Source organism: Rhinoraja longicauda, chromosome 1, assembly GCF_053455715.1.
Source record: "Rhinoraja longicauda isolate Sanriku21f chromosome 1, sRhiLon1.1, whole genome shotgun sequence".
In the NCBI taxonomy this organism is placed as follows: Eukaryota; Metazoa; Chordata; class Chondrichthyes; order Rajiformes; family Arhynchobatidae; genus Rhinoraja; species Rhinoraja longicauda.
Genome location: NC_135953.1, coordinates 143,095,082 through 143,115,629, shown reverse-complemented (window position 1 = coordinate 143,115,629; position 20,548 = coordinate 143,095,082). Strand labels below are relative to the sequence as shown.

At 48.4% G+C, this 20,548-nt stretch overlaps 1 protein-coding gene across 2 annotated transcripts in view; it reads left to right on the top strand.

Moving 5' to 3' along the window:
• pcgf3 (polycomb group ring finger 3) overlaps positions 1–20,548 on the top strand; it is an 80,745-nt gene that overhangs the window by 51,737 nt on the left and 8,460 nt on the right. For both annotated transcript variants that reach the window (XR_013547814.1, XM_078407890.1), the window contains exons 7-8: positions 10,788–10,925; positions 19,091–19,171. Coding sequence is in view for 1 of the 2 variants with exons in the window: in XM_078407890.1 (XP_078264016.1) it covers positions 10,788–10,925; positions 19,091–19,171 (219 nt within the window). In the remaining variant the exon portion in view is untranslated. The remainder of the gene's footprint in view (positions 1–10,787; positions 10,926–19,090; positions 19,172–20,548) is intronic.

Sequence of the window (20,548 nt, the reverse complement as noted above, 5' to 3'; positions counted from 1 at the left end):
GCAGTGCTGGCTCGAAGGGCCGAATGGCCTCCTCCTGCACCTATTTTCTGTTTCTATGTTTTTCTCAGAGAGTCACAACTCTTCCTCTGTACTAACAATAAAATTATACCAAAGATAGACACAAAGTGCTGGAGTAACTCAGTGGGTCAGGCGGCTTCTCTGGAGAAAAAGAACGGGTGACGTTTTAGGTCGAGACCCTTCTTCAGAATAAAATTTCCCCAAGATAAACACAAAAAGCTGGAGTGACTCAGCGGGACAGGCAGCATCCCTGGAGAGAAGGAATGGGTGACGTTTGGGATCGTGACCCTTCTTATTATCGATTCTCCACCCTGCACCGTGCTCTCAGCAGCTCCCCTAACCACTCCTCACTATGTTCCTATTACGCCATCTAATACAGGCCCAAGCTCTTCATCCTCTCCTCCTGAGGCAGCTGTCATGAGTGTTTAATGTCATATGCAGCGGGACCTGTACAATGAAATTCTTGCTGCAGCTTTCCAGGAACATTAACTCAACAACACAACATATAGAAAAACAACAATAGGGCCCAGCGGTAGAGTTGCTGCCTCACAGCGAATGCAGTGCCGGAGACCCCGGTTCCATCCCGACTACGGGCGCTGTCTGTACGAGTTTGTACGTTCTCCCCGTGACCTACGTGGGTTTTCTCCGAGATCTTCAGTTTCCTCCCACACTCCAAAGACGTGCAGGTTTGTTGGCTAATTAGCTTGGTAAATGTAAAAATTGTCCCTAGTGGGTGTAGGATAGTGTAAGTGTGCGGGGATCGCGGGTCGGCGCGGGCCCAGTGGGCTGAAGGGCCTGTTTCTGCGCTGTATCTCTAAAATGAAAACTAAATCTAAAATGATCAGTTACAGTAGATAAGCAGACCTTAATAATGCAACCGAAGTACGTAGTGTGAATGTTACACTGTCCGCTGCATTTCAGTGCTGAGGCAGGGCTGTGGTTGTGGTAGTGTAGGGTGGGCCATGGGGCTGATAGTTGTGGGACAGAAGCTGTTCCTGAACCTGGTGGTCACGGTTCTAAGATGCCTTTTATCCTCTTCCCAATGGTAGTAGCAAGATGAGAGTGTGACCAGGGGTCAATAGTTCAATGGTACCTTATTGTCACATGTACTGAGCTACAGTGAAATTCATTTTTGCAAATAGTTCAGTACAAGTATCACTGTACATAAGCACATCTTAAATTCAGTACAGGTGTTTAGAAATAGTACACTGAGTCAGTGTACAGAGTCACCAGGTTTGGCGCCATTTCCAGGTCCCAGTTGTCAGTGCGGAGTTTCTTAACCTGATCGTTAAGAAACTGCACTGGGCGGCACGGTGGCGCAGCGGTAGAGTTGCTGCCTTACAGCGAATGCAGCGCCAGAGACCCGGGTTTGATCCCAACTACAGGTGCTGTCTGTACGGAGTTTGTACGTTCTCCCCGTGAACTGTGTAGGTTTCCCCGAGATCTTCAGTCTCCTCCCACACTCTAAAGACGTGCAGGTTTGTGGTTAATTGGCTTCATAAATGTAAATATTGTCCCTAGTGTAGGATGGTGTTAATGTGCGGGTCAGTGCGAACCAGGTGGGCCGGAAGTCCTGTATCCGCGCAGTATCACTAAACCGTGAAGGCCCGTTGTCCTGGCAGCATTGCAGGGTCGGCCAGGCCAAGCATAGCTGTTGGTGTCCTCCACTGTTGCCCCACTGCTCCGTGCAGCTGCAGGCTGAATCCTGTCCACGCGGTTGGCCCCTTGGAGTGGCCCACGGTCCACCCGAGCCCCAGGCTGTTGCAGGGTCTCCAGCGGCCCACTCTCCCCTCGAGGCACTGCACTGCCTCCCAGCCCTCTATTACCATTCCAACTCCCTCCTCAAACATCTGCGGAATCAATCTCATGAACCTCTGTGAGCTGCTTCCACTGCAAGTGGGGTTGCCAACTGTCCCATATTAGCCGGGACATCCCGTATATTGGGCTAAGTTGGTTTGTCCTGTATGGGACCACCCTTGTCCTGTATTAGGCCCGGGGACTGCTGTAGGCCCAGACAGTGTAGACCCGGACACTGTAGGCCCGGACACTGTAGGCCCGGACCCAGTAGGCCCGGGGGGCGCTGTAGGCCCGGAGGCCCGGGCGCCGCCTAACAGAGGTTGTGTAGCAACCCACCTCCCGGCCCGGGCGGCCACCATTGGTGGAGCGGGAGCACGTGGCCGCTGGCTGGGTGTGGTCACGTGGGGCGCGGGGCGGTGACGTCACCTTTTGTCCCTTATTTGGGAGTGAGAAAGTTGGCAACCCTAGGTATGACCTTCCTGGTATCCGGAGACTACGTGTGGTCGCACTGATGTCCTGAAAGGTTTTGGAGTCACACAGTTGCACAGCACAGCAACTTCAGCCCAACTTGTCCATGCCTAAACCGGGCCTACTCGCCTGACTCATACCTCTCAAATCCTTCTTGTCCATGAATCTGTCCAAATGTCTTTTAAGGTATCACAAAATGCTAGAGTAACTCAGCGGGTCAGGCAGCATCTCAGGAGAGAAGGAATGGGTGACGTTTCACGTTGAGACCTTTCTTCAGACTGATGTCAGGGGAGGGGGCGGGACAAAGAAAGGATGTAGTTGGAGACAGGAAGACAGTGGGAGAACTGGGAAAGGGGAGGGGAAGAGAGGGACAGAGGAGCTATCTAAAGTTAGAGAAGTTAATGTTCATACCGCTGGGCTGTAAGCTGCCCAAGCGAAATATGAGGTGCTGTTCCTCCAATTTTCGGTGGGCCTCACTATGGCACTGGAAGAGGCCCATGACAGAAAGGTCAGACTGGGAGTGGGAGGGGGAGTTGAAGTGCCGAGCCACCAGGAGATCAGGATGGTTGAGGCGGACTGAGCGAATGTTGTTTTCGTACCTGCCTCATTTTAGGCCGTTAAGGGTCTTGCCACTAACTGCATATACACCCCCTTGCACTTGTATTCACACTTGCCAATGCAACGCCTCATATTTACCCAGATTAAACTCCATCTGGCACTGTTTTGCCCATACTGGTACATGATCCATATCCCACTGTACCCTTTGACAGCCTTCCTCACCCACTGCAACCTCACAGATCTTTATGTCATCTGCAAACGTACTAACCAATCCACCTGCTGTTTTTTCCTTGTCATTTATATACATATATATCACAGAGAACCGAGCCTTAATGTTTGTGTGTTAGTGATCTTATGAACCTGAGAGTGATGGTTGATGACCACAGTAATCTTGGAGGAAATTCCCGCTGAACTGCCGAACGCCTTGTGTTTGTGAAGATAGAAACATAGAGACATAGGAAATAGGTGCAGAAGGAGACCATTCGGCCTTTCACCACAATCAGTAACTCGTGCCTGCCTTCTCCCCATATCCCTTGATTCCGCTAGCCCCTAGAGCTCTATCTAACTCTTTTAAATAATTAATAAATTTGCATTGCTATGATTCTTCACTTAGCTGAGGTATTTATTTTGACATACATCCAATTGTTGAGTGGAAGATGTGCATCTAATTGCTGATTCTGCAGTCTTGGGATGCTACCTGTTTCAGCGTCACGATGGCTCAATGTAACCAAAGCTGCATTGCAGCAGCAGGAGAGATTCTCGAGCATAATTTTGAGAATGTCTGGCTGAAAATGTGCTCACATTCTTAATTTCCCTGCCCTCTTTGGTTTCGAATATCATCAAGCTTGTGTTATGCTTTAGCAATTTTTAATTGTGTGGCCATAATTTTTATCCATTGAGTGGCTTTCAGTACGTTCCCTTTGTAAATTAATGCTCGGTGTAACAGAATGCACTCATACCGTAAATTGGATATGAGATGAGGCACGACTACTGTACATGCTAATGTTGTCTCTCAAGCAGTGCCCTAAAGATGCATCTTAATGCCAAACGCAGCTGGACACATCATCCCCTCACTGCTGTAATTCCTACGTACTATTTTTGGGTTGAGAGTAATTTCTCCTGGGGAACTGGATTAATTCTGTCCAGTCTCGATATTGTAAAGACCTTGTCATTCTGTTGAAAGACAAACTTAGGCGGCACGGTGGCACAGCGGTAGAGTTGCTGCCTTAGAGCGACTGCAGCGCCGGAGACCCGGGTTCCATCCCGACTACGGGTGCTGTCTATACGGTGTTTGTACCTTCTCCCCGTGACCTGCGTGGGTTTTCTCCAAGATCTTCGGTTTCCTTCCACACTCCAAAGACGTGCAAGTTTGCAGGTTAATTGGCTTGGTAAATGTAAAAATTGTCCCTAGTGGGTGTAGGATAGTGTTAGTGTGCGGGGATTGTTGGTTGGCGCGGACCCTGTGGGCCAAAGGGCCTGTTTCCGCGCTGTATCTCTAAACTAAACTAAACTAAACAAACTTCTGACATTTATTCCACACTCCCCATCTTCAGATCTGCAGTCCTCTCTGCTGCTCTGCTGCCTTTGCAAGTACGATTAACACATGATGAGCGTGTGAAGACGCTGGGCTTCTATTCTCTGGAGTTTAGAAGGATGAGGGGAAACCTCATTAAAACTTACCAACTAGTGAAAGGCCTGGATTAAGTGAACGAGGAGAGGATGTTTCCACAAGTGGGAAAATCTAGGACCAGAGGGCACAGCCTCAGAATAAAAGGACGTAGCTTTAGAAAGGAGATAAGGAGGAATTTCTTTAGTCAGAGGGTGATGAATATGTGGAATTCATTGCCACAGAGGGCAGTGGAGGCTCAGTCATTTGGTATTGACAGGAACTTAAGCAGAGATTGACAGGTACTTAAAGGTATCAAAGGTGATGTGGAGAAGGTGGAGAATAGGGTTGAGAGGGAAAGATAGATCAGCCATGATCGAATGGCGGAGTAGACTCGATGGACCTAATTCTGCTCCTATGAGCTTATGGAAATGGTCTTCATTGTTCTATTTTGATCCACCTGAGGTACTTCTGAGCTTCAAGTTGTGCAGGAAAATAATTGCAGACGCTGGTACAAATCAAAGGTATCACAAAATGCTGGAGTAACTCAGCAGGTCAGGCAGCATCTTGGAGAGAAGGAATGGTGACGTTTCGGGTCGAGACCCTTCTTCAGACTGATGTCGGGGGGGCAGGACAAAGAAAGGATATAGGTGGAGACAGGAAGACAGTGGGAGAACTGGGAAGGGGGAGGGAAAGAGAGGGACAGAGGAACTATGTAAAGTTAGAGAAGTCAATGTTCATACCACTGGGCTGTAAGCTGCCCAAGCGAACTATGAGGTGCTGTTCCTCCAATTTGCGGTGTGCCTCACTATGGCACTGGAGGAGGCCCATGACAGAAAGGTCAGACTGGGAATGGGAGGGGGAGTTGAAGTGCTGAGCCACCGGGAGATCAGGTTGGTTAAGGCGGACTGAGCGAAGGTGCTGAGCGAAACGATCGAAGAAACTGCGTTTGGTCTCGCCGATGTAGAGAAGTTGATATCTGGAACAGTGGATACAATAGATGAGGTTGGAGGAGGTGCAGGTGAACCTCTGTCTCACCTGGAAAGACTGTTTGGGTCCTTGGATGGAGTCGAGGGGGGAGGTAAAGGGACAGGTGTTGCATCTCCTGCGGTTGCAGGGGAAAGTGCCTGGGGAGGGGTGGTTTGGATAGGAAGGGACGAGTGGACCAGGGAGTTACGGATGGAACGGTCTCTGCGGAATGCAGAAAGGGGAGGAGATGGACAATAGACAATAGGTGCAGGAGTAGGCTATTCGGCCCTTCGAGCCAGCACCACCATTCAATGTGATCATGGCTGATCATTCTCAATCAGTACCCCGTTCCTGCCTTCTCCCCATACCCCCTGACTCCGCTATCCTTAAGAGCTCTATCTAGCTCTCTCTTGAATGCATTCAGAGAATTGGCCTCCACTGCCTTCTGAGGCAATGAATTCCACAGATTTACAACTCTCTGACTGAAAAAGTTTTTCCTCATCTCTGTTCTAAATGGCCTATCCCTCATTCTTAAACTGTGGCCCCTGGTTCTGGACTCCCCTCACATTGGGAACATGTTTCCTGTCTCTAACGTGTCCAACCCCTTAATAATCTTATATGTTTTGATAAGATCCCCTCTCATCCTTCTAAATTCCAGTGTATACAAGCCTAGCCGCTCCAGTCTTTCAGCATATGACACTCCCGCCATTCCGGGAATTAACCTAGTAAACCTACGCTGCACGCCCTCAATAGCAAGAATATCCTTCCTCAAATTTGGATACCAAAACTGCACACAGTACTCCAGGTGCGGTCTCACTAGGGCCCTGTACAACTGCAGAAGGACCTCTTTGCTCCTATACTCAACTCTTCTTGTTATGAAGGCCAACATTCCATTGGCTTTCTTCACTGCCTGCTGTACCTGCATGCTTCCTTTCAGTGACTGATGCACTAGGACACTCAGATCTCGTTGTACGTCCCCTATTCCTAACTTGACACCATTCAGATAATAATCTGCCTTCTTATTCTTACCACCAAAGTGGATAACCTCACACTTATCCACATTAAACTGTATCTGCCATGCATCCGCCCACTCACACAACCTGTCCAAGTCACCCTGCAACCTCATAGCATCTTCCTCACAGCTGACACTACCACCCAGCTTTGTATCATCTGCAAATTTGCTAATGGTACTTTTAATCCCTTCATCCAAGTCATTAATGTATATTGTAAATAGCTGCGGCCCCAACACCGAGCCTTGCGGTACCCCACTAGTCACTGCCTGCCATTCTGAAAGGGACCCATTTATCCCCACTCTTTGCTTTATGTCTGTCAATCAATTTTCTATCCATGTCAGTACCCTACCTCCAATACCATGTGCTCTAATTTTGGCCACTAATCTCCTATGGGGACCTTGTCGAAGGCTTTCTGAAAGTCGAGGTACACCACATCCACCGGCTCTCCCCTGTCAATTTTCCTAGTTACATCCTCAAAGAATTTCAGAAGATTAGTCAAGTATGATTTCCCCTTCGTAAATCCATGCTGACTCGGAACGATCGTGTTACTGCTATCCAAATGCTCCGCAATTTCGTCTTTTATAATTGACTCCAGCATCTTCCCCACCACTGATGTCAGACTAACTGGTCTATAATTTCCCGTTTTCTCTCTCCCTCCTTTCTTAAAAAGTGGGATAACATTAGCTACCCTCCAATCTACAGGAACTGATCCTGAATCTATAGAACATTGGAAAATGATCACCAATGCGTCCACAATTTCTAGAGCCCCCTCCTTAAGTACCCTGGGATGCAGACCATCAGGCCCTGGGGATTTATCAGCCTTCAGTCCCATCAGTCTACCCAACACCATTTCCTGCCTAATGTGAATCTCCTTCAGTTCCTCTGTCACCCTAGGATCTCTGGCCACTAGAACATCTGGGAGATTGTTTGTATCTTCCTTAGTGAAGACAGATCCAAAGTACCGGTTCAACTCGTCTGCCATTTCCTTGTTCTCCATAATAAATTCCCCTGCTTCTGACTTCAAGGGACCCACATTTGCCTTGACTATTTTTTTCCTCTTCACATACCTAAAAAAGCTTTTACTATCCTCCTTTATATTATTGGCTAGCTTACTGTCGTACCTCATCTTTTCTCCCCGTATTGCCTTTTTAGTTATCTTCTGTTGCTCTTTGAAAGATTCTGAATCCTCTGGCTTCCCACTTTTCTTTGCCATGATATACTTCTTCTCTTTTATTTTTATGCTGTCCTTGACTTCCCTTGTCAGCCAAGGGTGCCTCTTACTCCCCTTAGAATCTTTCTTCCTCTTTGGGATAAATTGATCCTGCCGCTTCTGCATTATTCCCAGGAATACCTGTCATTGCTGTTCCACCGTCTTCCCTGCTAGGGCCTCCTTCCAGTCAAATCTGGCCAGCTCCTGCCTCATGCCTCTGTAATCCCCTTTGCTATACTGTAATACTGACACTTCCGAATTTCCCTTCTCCCTCTCAATTTGTAGAGTAAAACAAATTGATCAATTTGTGATCACTGCCTCCTAATGGCTCTTTTACCTCGAGTCCCCTTATCAGATCAGGTTCATTACACAACACTAAATCCAGAATTGCCTTCTCCCTGGTAGGCTCCAGTACCAGCTGTTCCAAGAATCCATCTCGAAGGCACTCCACAAACTCCCTTTCCTGGGGTCCATTACCAACCTGATTTTCCCAGTCTACCTGCATGTTGAAATCTCCCATAACCACCGTAGCATTACATTTGCGACATGCCAATTTTAGCTCTTGATTCAACCTGCACCTTATGTCGAGGCTACTGTTTGGGGACCTGTAGATAACTCCCATTAGGGTCTTTTTACCCTTACAATTCCTCATTTCTATCCATACTGATTCTACATCTCCTGGTTCCATGTCACCCCTTGCAAGGGAGTGAATATCATTCCTTACCAACAGAGTGACCCCACCCCCTCTGCCCACCTGTCTGTCATTTCTATACCTTGTGTACCCCTGAATATTCAGTTCCCAGCCTTGGTCCTCTTGTAGCCATGTCTCAGTGATTCCCACAACATCATACTGAGCCTCAAGCTCATCCACTTTATTTTTCATACTTCGCGCATTTAAATACAACACTTTCACCTCCTCTCTCACACCGGTCACTCACAATTGGCCCTGACCTTACTCTCTTATCCCATCTAGAACTTCCCATTTATTCGAGAGTCCTTTGCAATTTCTCCTGTATTTGCTTCCCCTTTAACTCCATCTCCATATTCCCAGTTTGTCAACCCCTCCCCCCCACTACTTAGTTTAAAGCCACACTTGTAGCACTAGCAAACCTGCCTGCCAGAATGTTGGTCCCCCTGCTGTTAAGGTGCAACCTGTCCCTTTTGTACAGGTCACCCCTACCCCAGAAGAGATCCCAGTGGTCTAGAAATCTAAATCCCTGCTCCCTGCACCAGACCCTCAGCCATACATTCATATCCCAAATCTCTCTGTTCCTGCCCTCACCAGCACGAGGTACAGGTAACAGTCCAGAGATAACCACCCTCGACGTCCTACTTCTCAGTCTTCTTCCTAACTCTCTAAACTCACATTGCAATATCTCCTTCCTCTTCCTCCCGACGTCGTTTGTGCCCACGTGCACAACTACTTCCGGTTGATCGCCTTCCCTCGCTAGGATGTTCTGAAACCAGTCCGTGATGTCTTGGACGCTGGCACCAGAGAGGCAACAGACCATCCTCAAGTCCCGCCTTCCGCCACAGAATCTACTGTCTGTACCTCGAACAATGGAGTCACCCACTACTATGGCTCTTCCTGACTTCGGTCTCCCCGGTCGAGTCTCCTTGCCTGGATTAGAGCTGGATTAGTGGCCAGTAGTGGGACTTCTGTGCTTCAGTGACATGTCGAGTGATCCCTCGAACACCATCTCCTAAAGATTGGATCTAATTTTGGTAGCTTCCCTTTGCATCTTGCTCCTGATATTGTAGTCATCACAACAACATCTCTCTTTCCCCTGTCCCCTTTCACCTGCAAATGCTGGTTTAAATCGAAGGTAGACACAAAATTCCTCGAGTAACTCAGCGGGTCAGGCAGCATTTCTGGAGAGAAGGAATGGGTGACTTTTCGGGTCGAGACCCTTCTTCAGACTGATGTCAGGGGAGGGGGGGGGGGCATACAGTTCTCAACAGACCAGGGACAGAGCAGCCCGCTACAACTTGCATGAGGAATAAGGAAAGCCTGGTATGTTCACCTCCTTGTTTGTACAACTACTTCAATAAACAACCAATTGAACTGGAAATAACAGCTGAAAGATCTGTTCCATTTGGTCTGCGTATGATCACTCCTACTTCCTGTGTAGTAATGGCAAGTGGAAAAGAGGTCACTGGAAAATTTGGAAAGTTGCCATTACCCCTGTCGATTACAGGCTTTGTCGTGCCCCTCCTCTCTTCCATCTCCCCCCCACTACGATCAGTTTGAAGCAGGGTCCTGACCCAAAACATTGCCGATCCATATTCCCCAGAGATGCTGCCTGAGCCAATCATTCCTGGGATCATTGTCATGAACCTGTGGACTCTCTGCAGGCAGATGTGACCGTAGATGATGCATGGATGGGGCGGCCAATGCGTGAAAGGTGGAGGATCAGGGGATTGAGCTCGGTCCTGTCTGGGGAAAGGTGGAGTGAGAATAGAGGCGCGAGAAACTGAGCAAGGCGAGAGAGGGCTCCATCAAGGTGCAGGAGTGTGAAAACGTACAGCTCCAGATTCAGTGGTAGTTTCTTCCCAGCTGATATATCATCATATCATATCATATATATACAGCGCGGAAACAGGCCTTTTCGGCCCACCAAGTCCGCGCCGCCCAGCGATCCCCACACATTAACACTATCCTACACCCACTAGGGACAATTTTTACATTTACCCAGTCACAGGGAGAATGTGCAAACTCCGTACAGACAGCACCCGTAGTCGGGATGGAACCCGGGTCTCCGGCGCTGCATTCGCTGTAAGGCAGCAACTCTGCCGCTGCGCCACCGCGACCACCCGAATTTTCTTTGACTGGAAAGCATCCAAACAAAAGCTTTTCACTGTACCCCGTAACATGTAACGATATGAACTAAACCAAACTAAACTACACCACCAAAAGAGACGTCATGCACAGAGTAGGTTTTATTTGATGCTGAAGGTAAGCAGTGCCCTGGCGGGCAGTGCTGTTACAATGACCGCTGTTCCCTCTGTGTCCCCTGAAGGTAAGCAGTGCCCTGGCGGGCAGTGCTGTTACAATGACCGCTGTTCCCTCTGTGTCCCCTGAAGGTAAGCAGTGCCCTGGCGGGCAGTGCTGTTACAATGACCGCTGTTCCCTCTGTGTCCCCTGAAGGTAAGCATCTGTTTGGAGTGCAACAGCAGTAAGTTGCGAGGCTTGAAGAGGAAGTGGATCCGCTGTTCTGCTCAGGCCACCGTTCTGCACCTGAAGAAATTTATTGCCAAAAAACTTAACCTAACATCATTTAATGAGGTAAGTTCTGAAAGTAAATATTTTATTGTCAACTCTATTTGAAATAAAATAGCTATATAATAAAGTTATTGCTATTGTAAATAAATGTTTTGGACCATTATATAATTAGTAAATTGCAAGCGTTAGTGAGTTGCATTGTGTTCACGATGATGGTGCTTCCATGTGCATGGTGCTTCCAGCACAGGTTGCCTTTGTTTTTAGTTCCCACATCTTTGTGCCCTTCCCTTCACTGTAATGTTTGAGTTGCAATGCATGAGAGACCATTCACTTGGACCGAGGGTTCCCAACCTGGGGTTAATCTGCCCCCAGGGGGTAGTTCGCCTACCCAGGGGTAGATTTGTTGATCTGGATTTGTACATATTGACTGACTGTGTTTGGTTCTGGTATACCGGTATCTGTTCATCATTAGTTGTTCATAAATAAGTGAAATAACATTGTTACGCGCTATTATTATTCTTATTTAAAACAGTATTTTAAAATTTCCCCTTTGTCGGTTGCTTTATTATGGTAGAAGTGTAAACTCAAATTACTGAACAAAACGGTGGGGGTAAATTTATTTTCGAAAAGTTGCAAAGGGGTAAACGGGACGAAAAAGGTTGGGAACCGCTGCCCTAATGTATAAAACCACTCACCTCAGTTTTAAATGGTCTCCCCTTTATTCGTAGACTGTGACCCCTGGTTCTGGACTCCCCCAACATTGGGAACATTTTACCTGCATCTAGCTTGTATTTAGCTTTTATAATTTAAAAAATCATTTTATAATGAACTAATTATCTAGCTTTTATAATTTTACATGTTTCTATAAGATCCCCTCTCATCCTTCTAAACTCCAGTGAGTACAAGCCCAGTCTTTCTAATCTTTCCTCATATGACAGTCCCGCCATCCCGGGGATTAACCTCGTGATCCTACGCCTCAATAGCAAAGATGTCCTTCCTCAAATTAGGAGACCAAAACTGCACACAATACTCCATTTTGTGTCTACCGTATGCTAGGTGGACTGCCCCACTGTCAGAGCAGCTTAGTTTATTAACTTTAATCAGCCTTGGTCCCAACTAATCCCCAGGCCAGCACGGAGACAGTTACTGAATAGCATGAAACCCTTTTCTTTCCTTTTACTAGCATTTTGTTTATCTTCCTGAAGAGCATACCCACTGATATAATCAGCTACATTCCACCCACCCTTTTAGTTAGCATTCATCCTTGCCTCTTTTATTAAAATTCCAGAATGTCTAGTACTTGTGTTTGTCCAAGTTACTGACATTTCAATCTATGCTATTTCCATAACCTACTTCGCACCAGACTCTATTAGTTTCTGTTCTCAACCTCCCTCTTTCCATTTCTTTCCATTTGCTGACGTCTTTCTTGTTACCGTGTGTTTCATCTTATATTCTTCCTCTCCACTTCCCCTCTCTCACACTTGGAGTATTATGTTCAGTTTTAGTCACCCTGATATACAGAGAAACATAGAAACATAGAAAATAGGAGGAGGCCATTTGGTCCTTCGAGCCAGCACCGCCATTCATTGTGATCATGGCTGATCATCCACAATCAGTAACCCGTGCCTGCCTTCTCCCCATATCCCTTGATTCCACTAGCCCCTGGAGCTCTATCTAACTCTTTTAAATTCATCCAATGAATTGGCCTCCACTGCCTTCTGTGGCAGAGACTTCCACAAATTTATAGGAAGGATATTATTCGGCTGGAAAGGGTGCAGAGAAGATTTACGAGGATGTTGCTAGGACTCAAGGGCCTGAGCTACAGGGAGAGGTTGGGCAGGCTGGGGCTTTATTCCAGGAGCACAGGGTGATGTGTTTAACATCATAAGGGAAATAAATAGGGTGAATGCACAAAGTCTTTTACTCAGAGTAAATCACGAACCAGAGGGCATAGGTTTAAGGTGAGAGGGGAAAGATTTAACAGGAACCTGTGGGGCAACTGTGGCGATGGGTATATGGAATGAGTTGCAAGAGAAGGTCATTTAGGCAGGTACAAAAACAGCATTTAAAAGACACTTGGACTGGTACATGGATAAGTTTAGAGATATTGGCCAAACGTGGGCAAATGGAGCATCTTGGTCAGCATGGACAAGTTGGGCTGATGGGGCTGTTTCCGTGCTGTGTGATTCCATGCTGGCTGTGGCGTAAAGGACCTGGAGGTGTTTTGGATTGAGCCCTGCACTGGGACTCAATCCCGGCCTGAAACGTCTACGTCCTCTCCCCACGATGCTTCCTACATGCTGCATTCCGACACCACTTGGCTTTTTGCCCCAGATTCCAGCATCTCCAGTCTCTCCTGTCTCTAAGTAAACAAGTTAAGGGCCTGTCCCAGTTATGCGATTTTGTAAGGCGACTGCTGGCGACTGTCAAAGTCGTAGCAGATTGCCAAATTTTTTTTTACCCTATGACAATGACCACGACAATGCCGAGTCAGGTCGATACAAGTAACTTTTTTAAGAGATTACACCGTCTTCGGAAACATCGCGAAATTCCCACGCTTACCTGACCGTCAAACTGTCGTCTCCAATCTACCTGTTAAATGTCCTGACGGTAAATAAATTGGTTAAACAAAACTATCTTCTGGTATCTTCAAATGCCTTTTCTTAATTTTAGTATTATGTGCTTCTAAATGCATCTGCGACAAGGATTTTTCAGTGAACCTCCTCAAGGACTGATACTGATCAGGCAATTGAACCTCGCAACAAATATCAAAGTGCACTATCCTACCATGTTAGTTAATCTTAAACCACAGAGCCATTTAGCCCTGATACTCTCTCTCTCACACACACACACACTCTATTCATTGGAATAGAGATATTATATGCAACGTCCTTTTCTTTTCGATATTTAAGCGGTGGAGGAATTGGGTTCTTAAAATGACAGGAAAGGATGTCTCAAAATGTCTCTTGAGGTTATTCCACTGTCCGGCGCTTCCTTGTAACCTGTTGCAGTCAGGTCGAAGAAAATAGACACTAAAAAGCTGGAGTAACTCAGCGAGACAGGCAGCATCTCTGGAGAGAAGGAATGGGTGACGTTTGGGGTCGAGACCCTTTCTTCAGACTGAGAGTCAGGGGAGAGGGGAAATGAGAGATCCCTGGACGTTGGTAAGGAACACATGAATGAAAGATGAGTTGCTCCAGCTTTTTGTGTCTATCTTTGGTTATCAGCATCTGCAGTTCCTTCCTACACACACACACACACACACACACACACACACACACACACACACACACACAGTCGGTCCGAAGCTGGGATTGAACCAGCTCGCTGTGTAGGGGGTTCACTGGTCTGCGCTGCCCCCAGACACTAGGGCAGAGCACATCTCACTGTTGTCTTCTCGGGAGCCCCAGGGTTGCGACATCGCATTGTTCACACCGAGTATGTGCGCTTGCTTGCTCACTCTGATCACACACCAGCCGATCACTGGTGGGAGCATTGGCTCTGGACCAGGTTTTATAGGCTGCACGCTTGCACATCATTGGGTAAATTACTTACAAATACAATACATTCAGACTGCAATTTTTAAAAAAGTAACCAAAATCAACCTTATTCAAACAAACTATATTCCTATGAAAGATGGATAACTACATGCAAAAATCTTTAAAAACAGAAACTTCAAACGATTACAAAATATACCTAAAAAGTTCACTGGCCGGTGCTTTCTGTCGGTTTGTTCAGGTGTCCGCCCCCCTTTGACAGCATTACGATCTCCGCCCCCATTCCACAGCCGGCTGTTGCAGCTGCACTTCTGTCAGCTGTCAAAATGGGTTTTGACAGTTCCTGTCGGACCTTGTCTTCTCCTGATCCCGGTACCTGTCTCCGGTTGGTGTTGGTAGTCGACAATGAAATTCATCCGTCCACAGTACCGGAGACAACCTACCAAACCTGGGGACAGCAGGGGACAGCAGGCGACAGCGCCCGCAATAAGCCACGAAACCTGGCAACAAGCCAGCTGTCACCAAAACATTTCAAACAGTTTGATTTTTCAGAGATGAGCTGAGATCTGCTACGACTCATGCCCGCGACACCCCGGCAAACGTGCAGCGACGGCCTAGTCGCCTACAGTCGCCTTAAAATCGCCTTTAATTTGACAAGTGACTAGCATGAACAATATTCAAAGTACTGTAAAGTGTACTTTCACACATGGAACATTGGAATTATTCTGAATGGGATTTTATCAGTCCCATGTCTAGTGAGCGTCTGTTAAGACCAGAGACCAGTCTGCAGTCTGAAGATGGGTCTCGACCCGAAACGTCACCCACTCCTTCTCTCCAGAGATGCTGCCTGACCCGCTGAATTACTCCAGCATTTTGTGTCGACCAGTAATTTATCTCTTATGTTATCTTCCGCCTTCCAATTCCCTCATTGATTTTTCACTCTGTTACAACATCAATTCTCATTCCCAGAATCATCCAAGGATGATGACTCATTGCAATCAGACTCTACATAGATTTTATTAACTTTTTTGTGCAAGAAACCACTTTGTGGACTAGTAATTATACATTTTAAATCCTGCGACGGTATTAACAATGGTCGTAAAGTTATACAGTGAAGAAACAGGCCCTTCAGCCCATCGTGTCCATGCCTATCTATGCTAATCCCATTTGCCTGTATTTGTCCCACTCCCTTTTCTTTCCCAAGTACCTGTCCGCTAAAAAAGCTTTTAATGGTATAAGGGGATATGGGGAAAAGGCAAGAGTATGGTTCAATGATATTATTGTCACATGTAACCAGGTACAGTGAAATTCATTTTTTTTGCACACAGTTCATAAAAATCCACGTAAGCCTAGGCACAATCATACTTATGACCAGGGTTGCCAACTGTCCTGTATTAGCCGGGACATCCTGTATTTTGGGCTAAATTGGTTTGTCCCTTACGGGACCGCCCTTGTCCCGTATTAGGCCCGGACAATGTAGGCCCGGACACTGTAGGTCACGACGATGTAGGCCCAGGCACTGTAGGCCCCGACGCTGTAGGCCCGGACACTGTAGCCCGTGGGGGGGGGGGGTAATCGCGGACAGTGTAGGCACGTGGCTGCTGGCTGGGTGAGGTGGCATGGGGCAGTGACGTCACCCTTTGTCCCTTATTTGGGAGTGAGATAGTTAGCACCCCTATCGACATATCAACCCACGAACCTCCCGTGTAGAATGAAGGAAGCATTGCACCATCACAGAGCTCTGGTTACATTGAATCAAAGGGAAACTGGGAATCACAGCATTGCAATGTTTAGGGTGATTTGTACAGAGTGGTTGCAGCTGTTGGAGGAGGTGAATTATCCCTGGCCTGGGACATGGCACTGTGAGCACTGCATCAGTTCACATGCACAGTAGACACCAGCCAAAATTTCAAATGTTTACTGCCCGAACCTGTTGTGATATTGCTGGGACTACTTTGTGTATCCAAGGACTACTTTGTATGCCTGTGTATATAAGTGATTGGTGTGATTAGGCGGTCACTCTGGATCCAGGCGGCCTTGGAATAAACAGCCTGGAGTACAAGCTGCACCATGATAACATCTTAAACATGTGCACTCGTGGTCCGTCCAGAGTCACAACAAAGGTACAACAAAGGACCACGAAGAACAACATGGTGGCAGCGGTTTGGTGTTTCGCCTAGGGAGGGAATGAAGCATGCCCGAGCAGAAAAGGTTAAAAAGAAGAAAAAAAAGCCCTGGTGGGAAACAAAACAAAAGAAAAGTTTCCAGCTCGGTACGGGACGTTTGGAGTGCATCCCGACAGGGCCAGTATGAGTTGGTATAGTTACCTGCTCAGTAGTCGGCCCGAGTTGCCGACGTGACGCTGCAAGCTGCTGGGGGCGGTGCGTGTAGGCCCACGTCGCGCCCCAGCACCTGTGTAGGCTCGAGATTAGAAGCCTGCGACTGCTTCGCGGGGGAGAGACCGGGAGATCCGACACACACGGAGATGTGCGGTGACAGGGGAAGACCGGGAGAGCCGACACACACGGAGATGTGCGGTGACCGGGGAAGACCGGGAGATCCGACACACACGGAGATGTGCGGTGACCGGGGAAGACCAACACCCATGGAGGTGTGCGGCAACAGGGGAAGACCGGGAGACCCGACACACACAGAGATGTGCGGTGACCGGGGAAGACCGACACCCACGGAGGTGTGCGGTGACCGGGGAAGACCAACACCCATGGAGGTGTGCGGCAACAGGGGAAGACCGGGAGACCCGACACACACAGAGATGTGCGGTGACCGGGGAAGACCGACACCCACGGAGGTGTGCGGTGACCGGGGAAGACCAACACCCATGGAGGTGTGCGGCAACAGGGGAAGACCGGGAGACCCGACACACACGGAGATGTGCGGTGACCGGGGAAGACCGACACCCACGGAGGTGTGCGGCGACCGGGAGAGCCCCGGAGGAGACCGACACCCATGGAGGTGTGCGGCGACCGGGAGAGCCCCGGGGGAGGCTGACACCCACGGAGGTGTGCGGCGACCGGGAGACCCGACACCCACGGAGGTGTGCGGCGACCGGAGGGACCGACCACCCGTGGAGGTGCAGCGGCCGGTAAGGCCGAGGCACTGCGTACTTACCCAGGCGCGTCGACCGTAGAGTCGGGACGGCCCTGGGCCCGAGGCAGCGGCAGCGCGTTCGAATTTGAGCGGCAGCTGCTGGGAGCACCTGTGGGCGGGGCCGGGGAGTACCTGTGGGCGGGGCCGGGGAGTACCTGTGGGCGGGGCCAGCGGCAGCGCGTTCGAAAAGTTGAACGGCAGCTGCCGGGGAGCACTTGTGGGCGGGGCCAGCGCACCGCGATTACAGCAGTGCCAGCCCAGCAGTGGGAGCCCAGCAGTGCCAGCCCAGCAGTGAGAGCCCAGCAGTGAGAGCCCAGCAGTGAGAGCCCAGCAGTGCCAACCCACCAGTGGGAGCCCAGCAGTGCCAACCCAGCAGTGGGAGCCCAGCAGTGGGAGCCCAGCAGGGCCAACCCAGCAGTGGGAGCCCAGCAGTGCCAGCCCAGCAGTGGGAGGCCAGCAATGGCAGGCAAATCATGGTGGTGGAGCATCTAGAGCCTACACTACGTTTGATCTACACAGCACGTCTTCTTGAGGGGAAGATATGGAACAAAATGAATATTTTGTGTTTAATGACCTGTGTAGTGATCTGTGTAATGAAAGCTTAATGTATTATATTTGATGCTTTTGTATAAATGTATATATCTGTGGAGTGACCACATGGAGTGAGTGACCACCCGGAGATGAGTGACCACCCGGCGATGAGTGACCACCCGGAGATGAGTGACCACCCGGCGATGAGTGACCACCCGGCGATGAGTGAAATTCCGCAGAGGAGTGACCACCATGATGGCGACAAAAAGCAATTGTGTTTAGTTGTGTTATTGGTTTTGTTTGCAAAAAGCAATGGTGTTTTGGTTTTGTTTGTTAAATATATTTTAGCCCTCGAATGGTAAAGAAAACAATTTTATATAAGACAAGGGGGATGTTGTAATATATAAGACAAGGGGGATGTTGTGATATTGCTGGGACTACTTTGTGTATGCAAGGACTACTTTGTATGCCTGTGTATATAAGTGATTGGTGTGATTAGGCGGTCACTCTGGATGCAGGTGGCCACGGAATAAACAGCCTGGAGTTGAGCTCCAGCAATGTAACCTTTTATACACGTGTACTTGTGGTCCTTCCAGAGTCACTAAAGGTACAACAGGTACCGGACCACGAAGTACAACAGAACCCTCAACCACAGACAAGTACTGGAAGCAAATCTTCCCTCTGCTGCCCACATTAATGCGCTCCTCTTGAGCCACTTCACCTCAACCCACCTCTGGGGTTCCTCAGACCGACAGGATGATGAGACCAACATAGATGAGACCAACATAGAGAAAGCTTCCGTGGGGTCATGTGTCGCCTAACGTGTTCTGTGTAACCTGATGTCACATCATGTCACGTGATGTTCTGTGTCACGTGATATCTCACGTCAGGGGCAGCTTCACGTCACATGTATAAGTGTGGCGTCTTATCATGTATCATGTCAAGTGTAGTGATACATGTATAGGGTCACGTGTGGCATCACGTGTCATCACATCACGTGTACCTTCACATGACATGTATAGTGTCATGTCACGTGTTGCGTTTTTTTATGTCTCGAGCTGGCGTGACCCTTGCTCTCCTGATTCTCCACAGCTGGATATTCTATGCAATGAAGAAATACTTGGAAAGGATCACACTTTGAAGTTTGTTGTTGTCACTCGATGGAGATTTAAGGTAAACAGTTACTGCGTTGTCTTTGTATAACGGTCAATCAACTGTATTTTAAATTGTAGAAAGTTTGCAGTCAGTTCCTTGTTCCACATGGGTGTGATACTCTGACTATAGCTGTTCTCCCATTGCTTGTAGAATCCCCTACCCTGGGGAAGCTCCCACGCCTCGTCCCTTCAACTGAGCATTGCATGCTTCGACATCATTGCTCTGCCTCAGGTCAACCACTCTCGGCTCAAGGAGTGTCAATACTGTGAGGAGGCATTGAGAAGGGAAGCAAGGTGGACTGCAGTTGCTGTGTGGGTGGGTGTGCAATGTTAGTGAGGATGCAAATCAGACCTCGATGGTGTCTTCCAACCACGATGGAACTTCAGGGGCACAGCTCAGTGGAGTGGGGTCACCACAGAGCAGGTTAGGGGCAGAGTTCAGAGGAGTGGGGTCAACACAGAGCAGGGTATGGACACAGCTCAGTGGAGTGGGGTGACCACAGAGCAGGTTAGGGGCAGCGCACAGTGGAGTGGGTCACTATACAGCAGATTAGGGCAGCGCACAGTGGAATGGGTCACTATACAGCAGGTTATGGACACAGCTCAGTGGAGTGGGGTCACTATACAGCAGGTTATGGACACAGCTCAGTGGAGTGGGGTCACTATACAGCAGGGTATGGACACAGCTCAGTGGAGTGGGGTCACTATACAGCAGGTTATGGACACAGCTCAGTGGAGTGGGGTCACCACAGAGCAGGTTAGGGGCAAGCGCATAGTGGAGTGGGTCACTATACAACAGGTTATGGACACAGCTCAGTGGAGTGGGGTCACCACAGAGCAGGTATGTAACACGGCTTGCCTCACACTTGAAGGATGTCCACACCGCTCTTTTCTCAATGCCTAAAGAAAGGCAGCAGGAAGTGAGATGGGAGAACAGGAAAGCCAAACAACCATTGTGGCCTCCCCTTCAGGTCCACATGATATTTGAAAAGTACTCCTTGCAAGCCCACTTCCCAAGATATGGAAGTGTTTAACCTGCTCCACGGGTAAAAGGCTTGTGCAATATTGTGTATTCCCCAAACTACTCCACGCGTAAAAGGCTTGTGCAATATTGTGTATTCTCCAAATTGTAATTGAGTCACTGAAACTAACCATTTTAATCATTTGAAATGAGGAAAGCAAAGAGGATTACGGGAATAATGAGGATTTGCAGGTAAAATTCCACTACCCAATCCTTGGCACACCTTCCCAACTGATCTCAATCCTGTTGTAAACATAGATACGCCACAGGTTTCTTCTCACCCTAATGATGATACTGCTCTCTCCTTTCTTCCTACCGATTTAATACAGAGGAGTTGCATTTTGGAAAGTTTAACATGGGCAGCACCTGCACAGT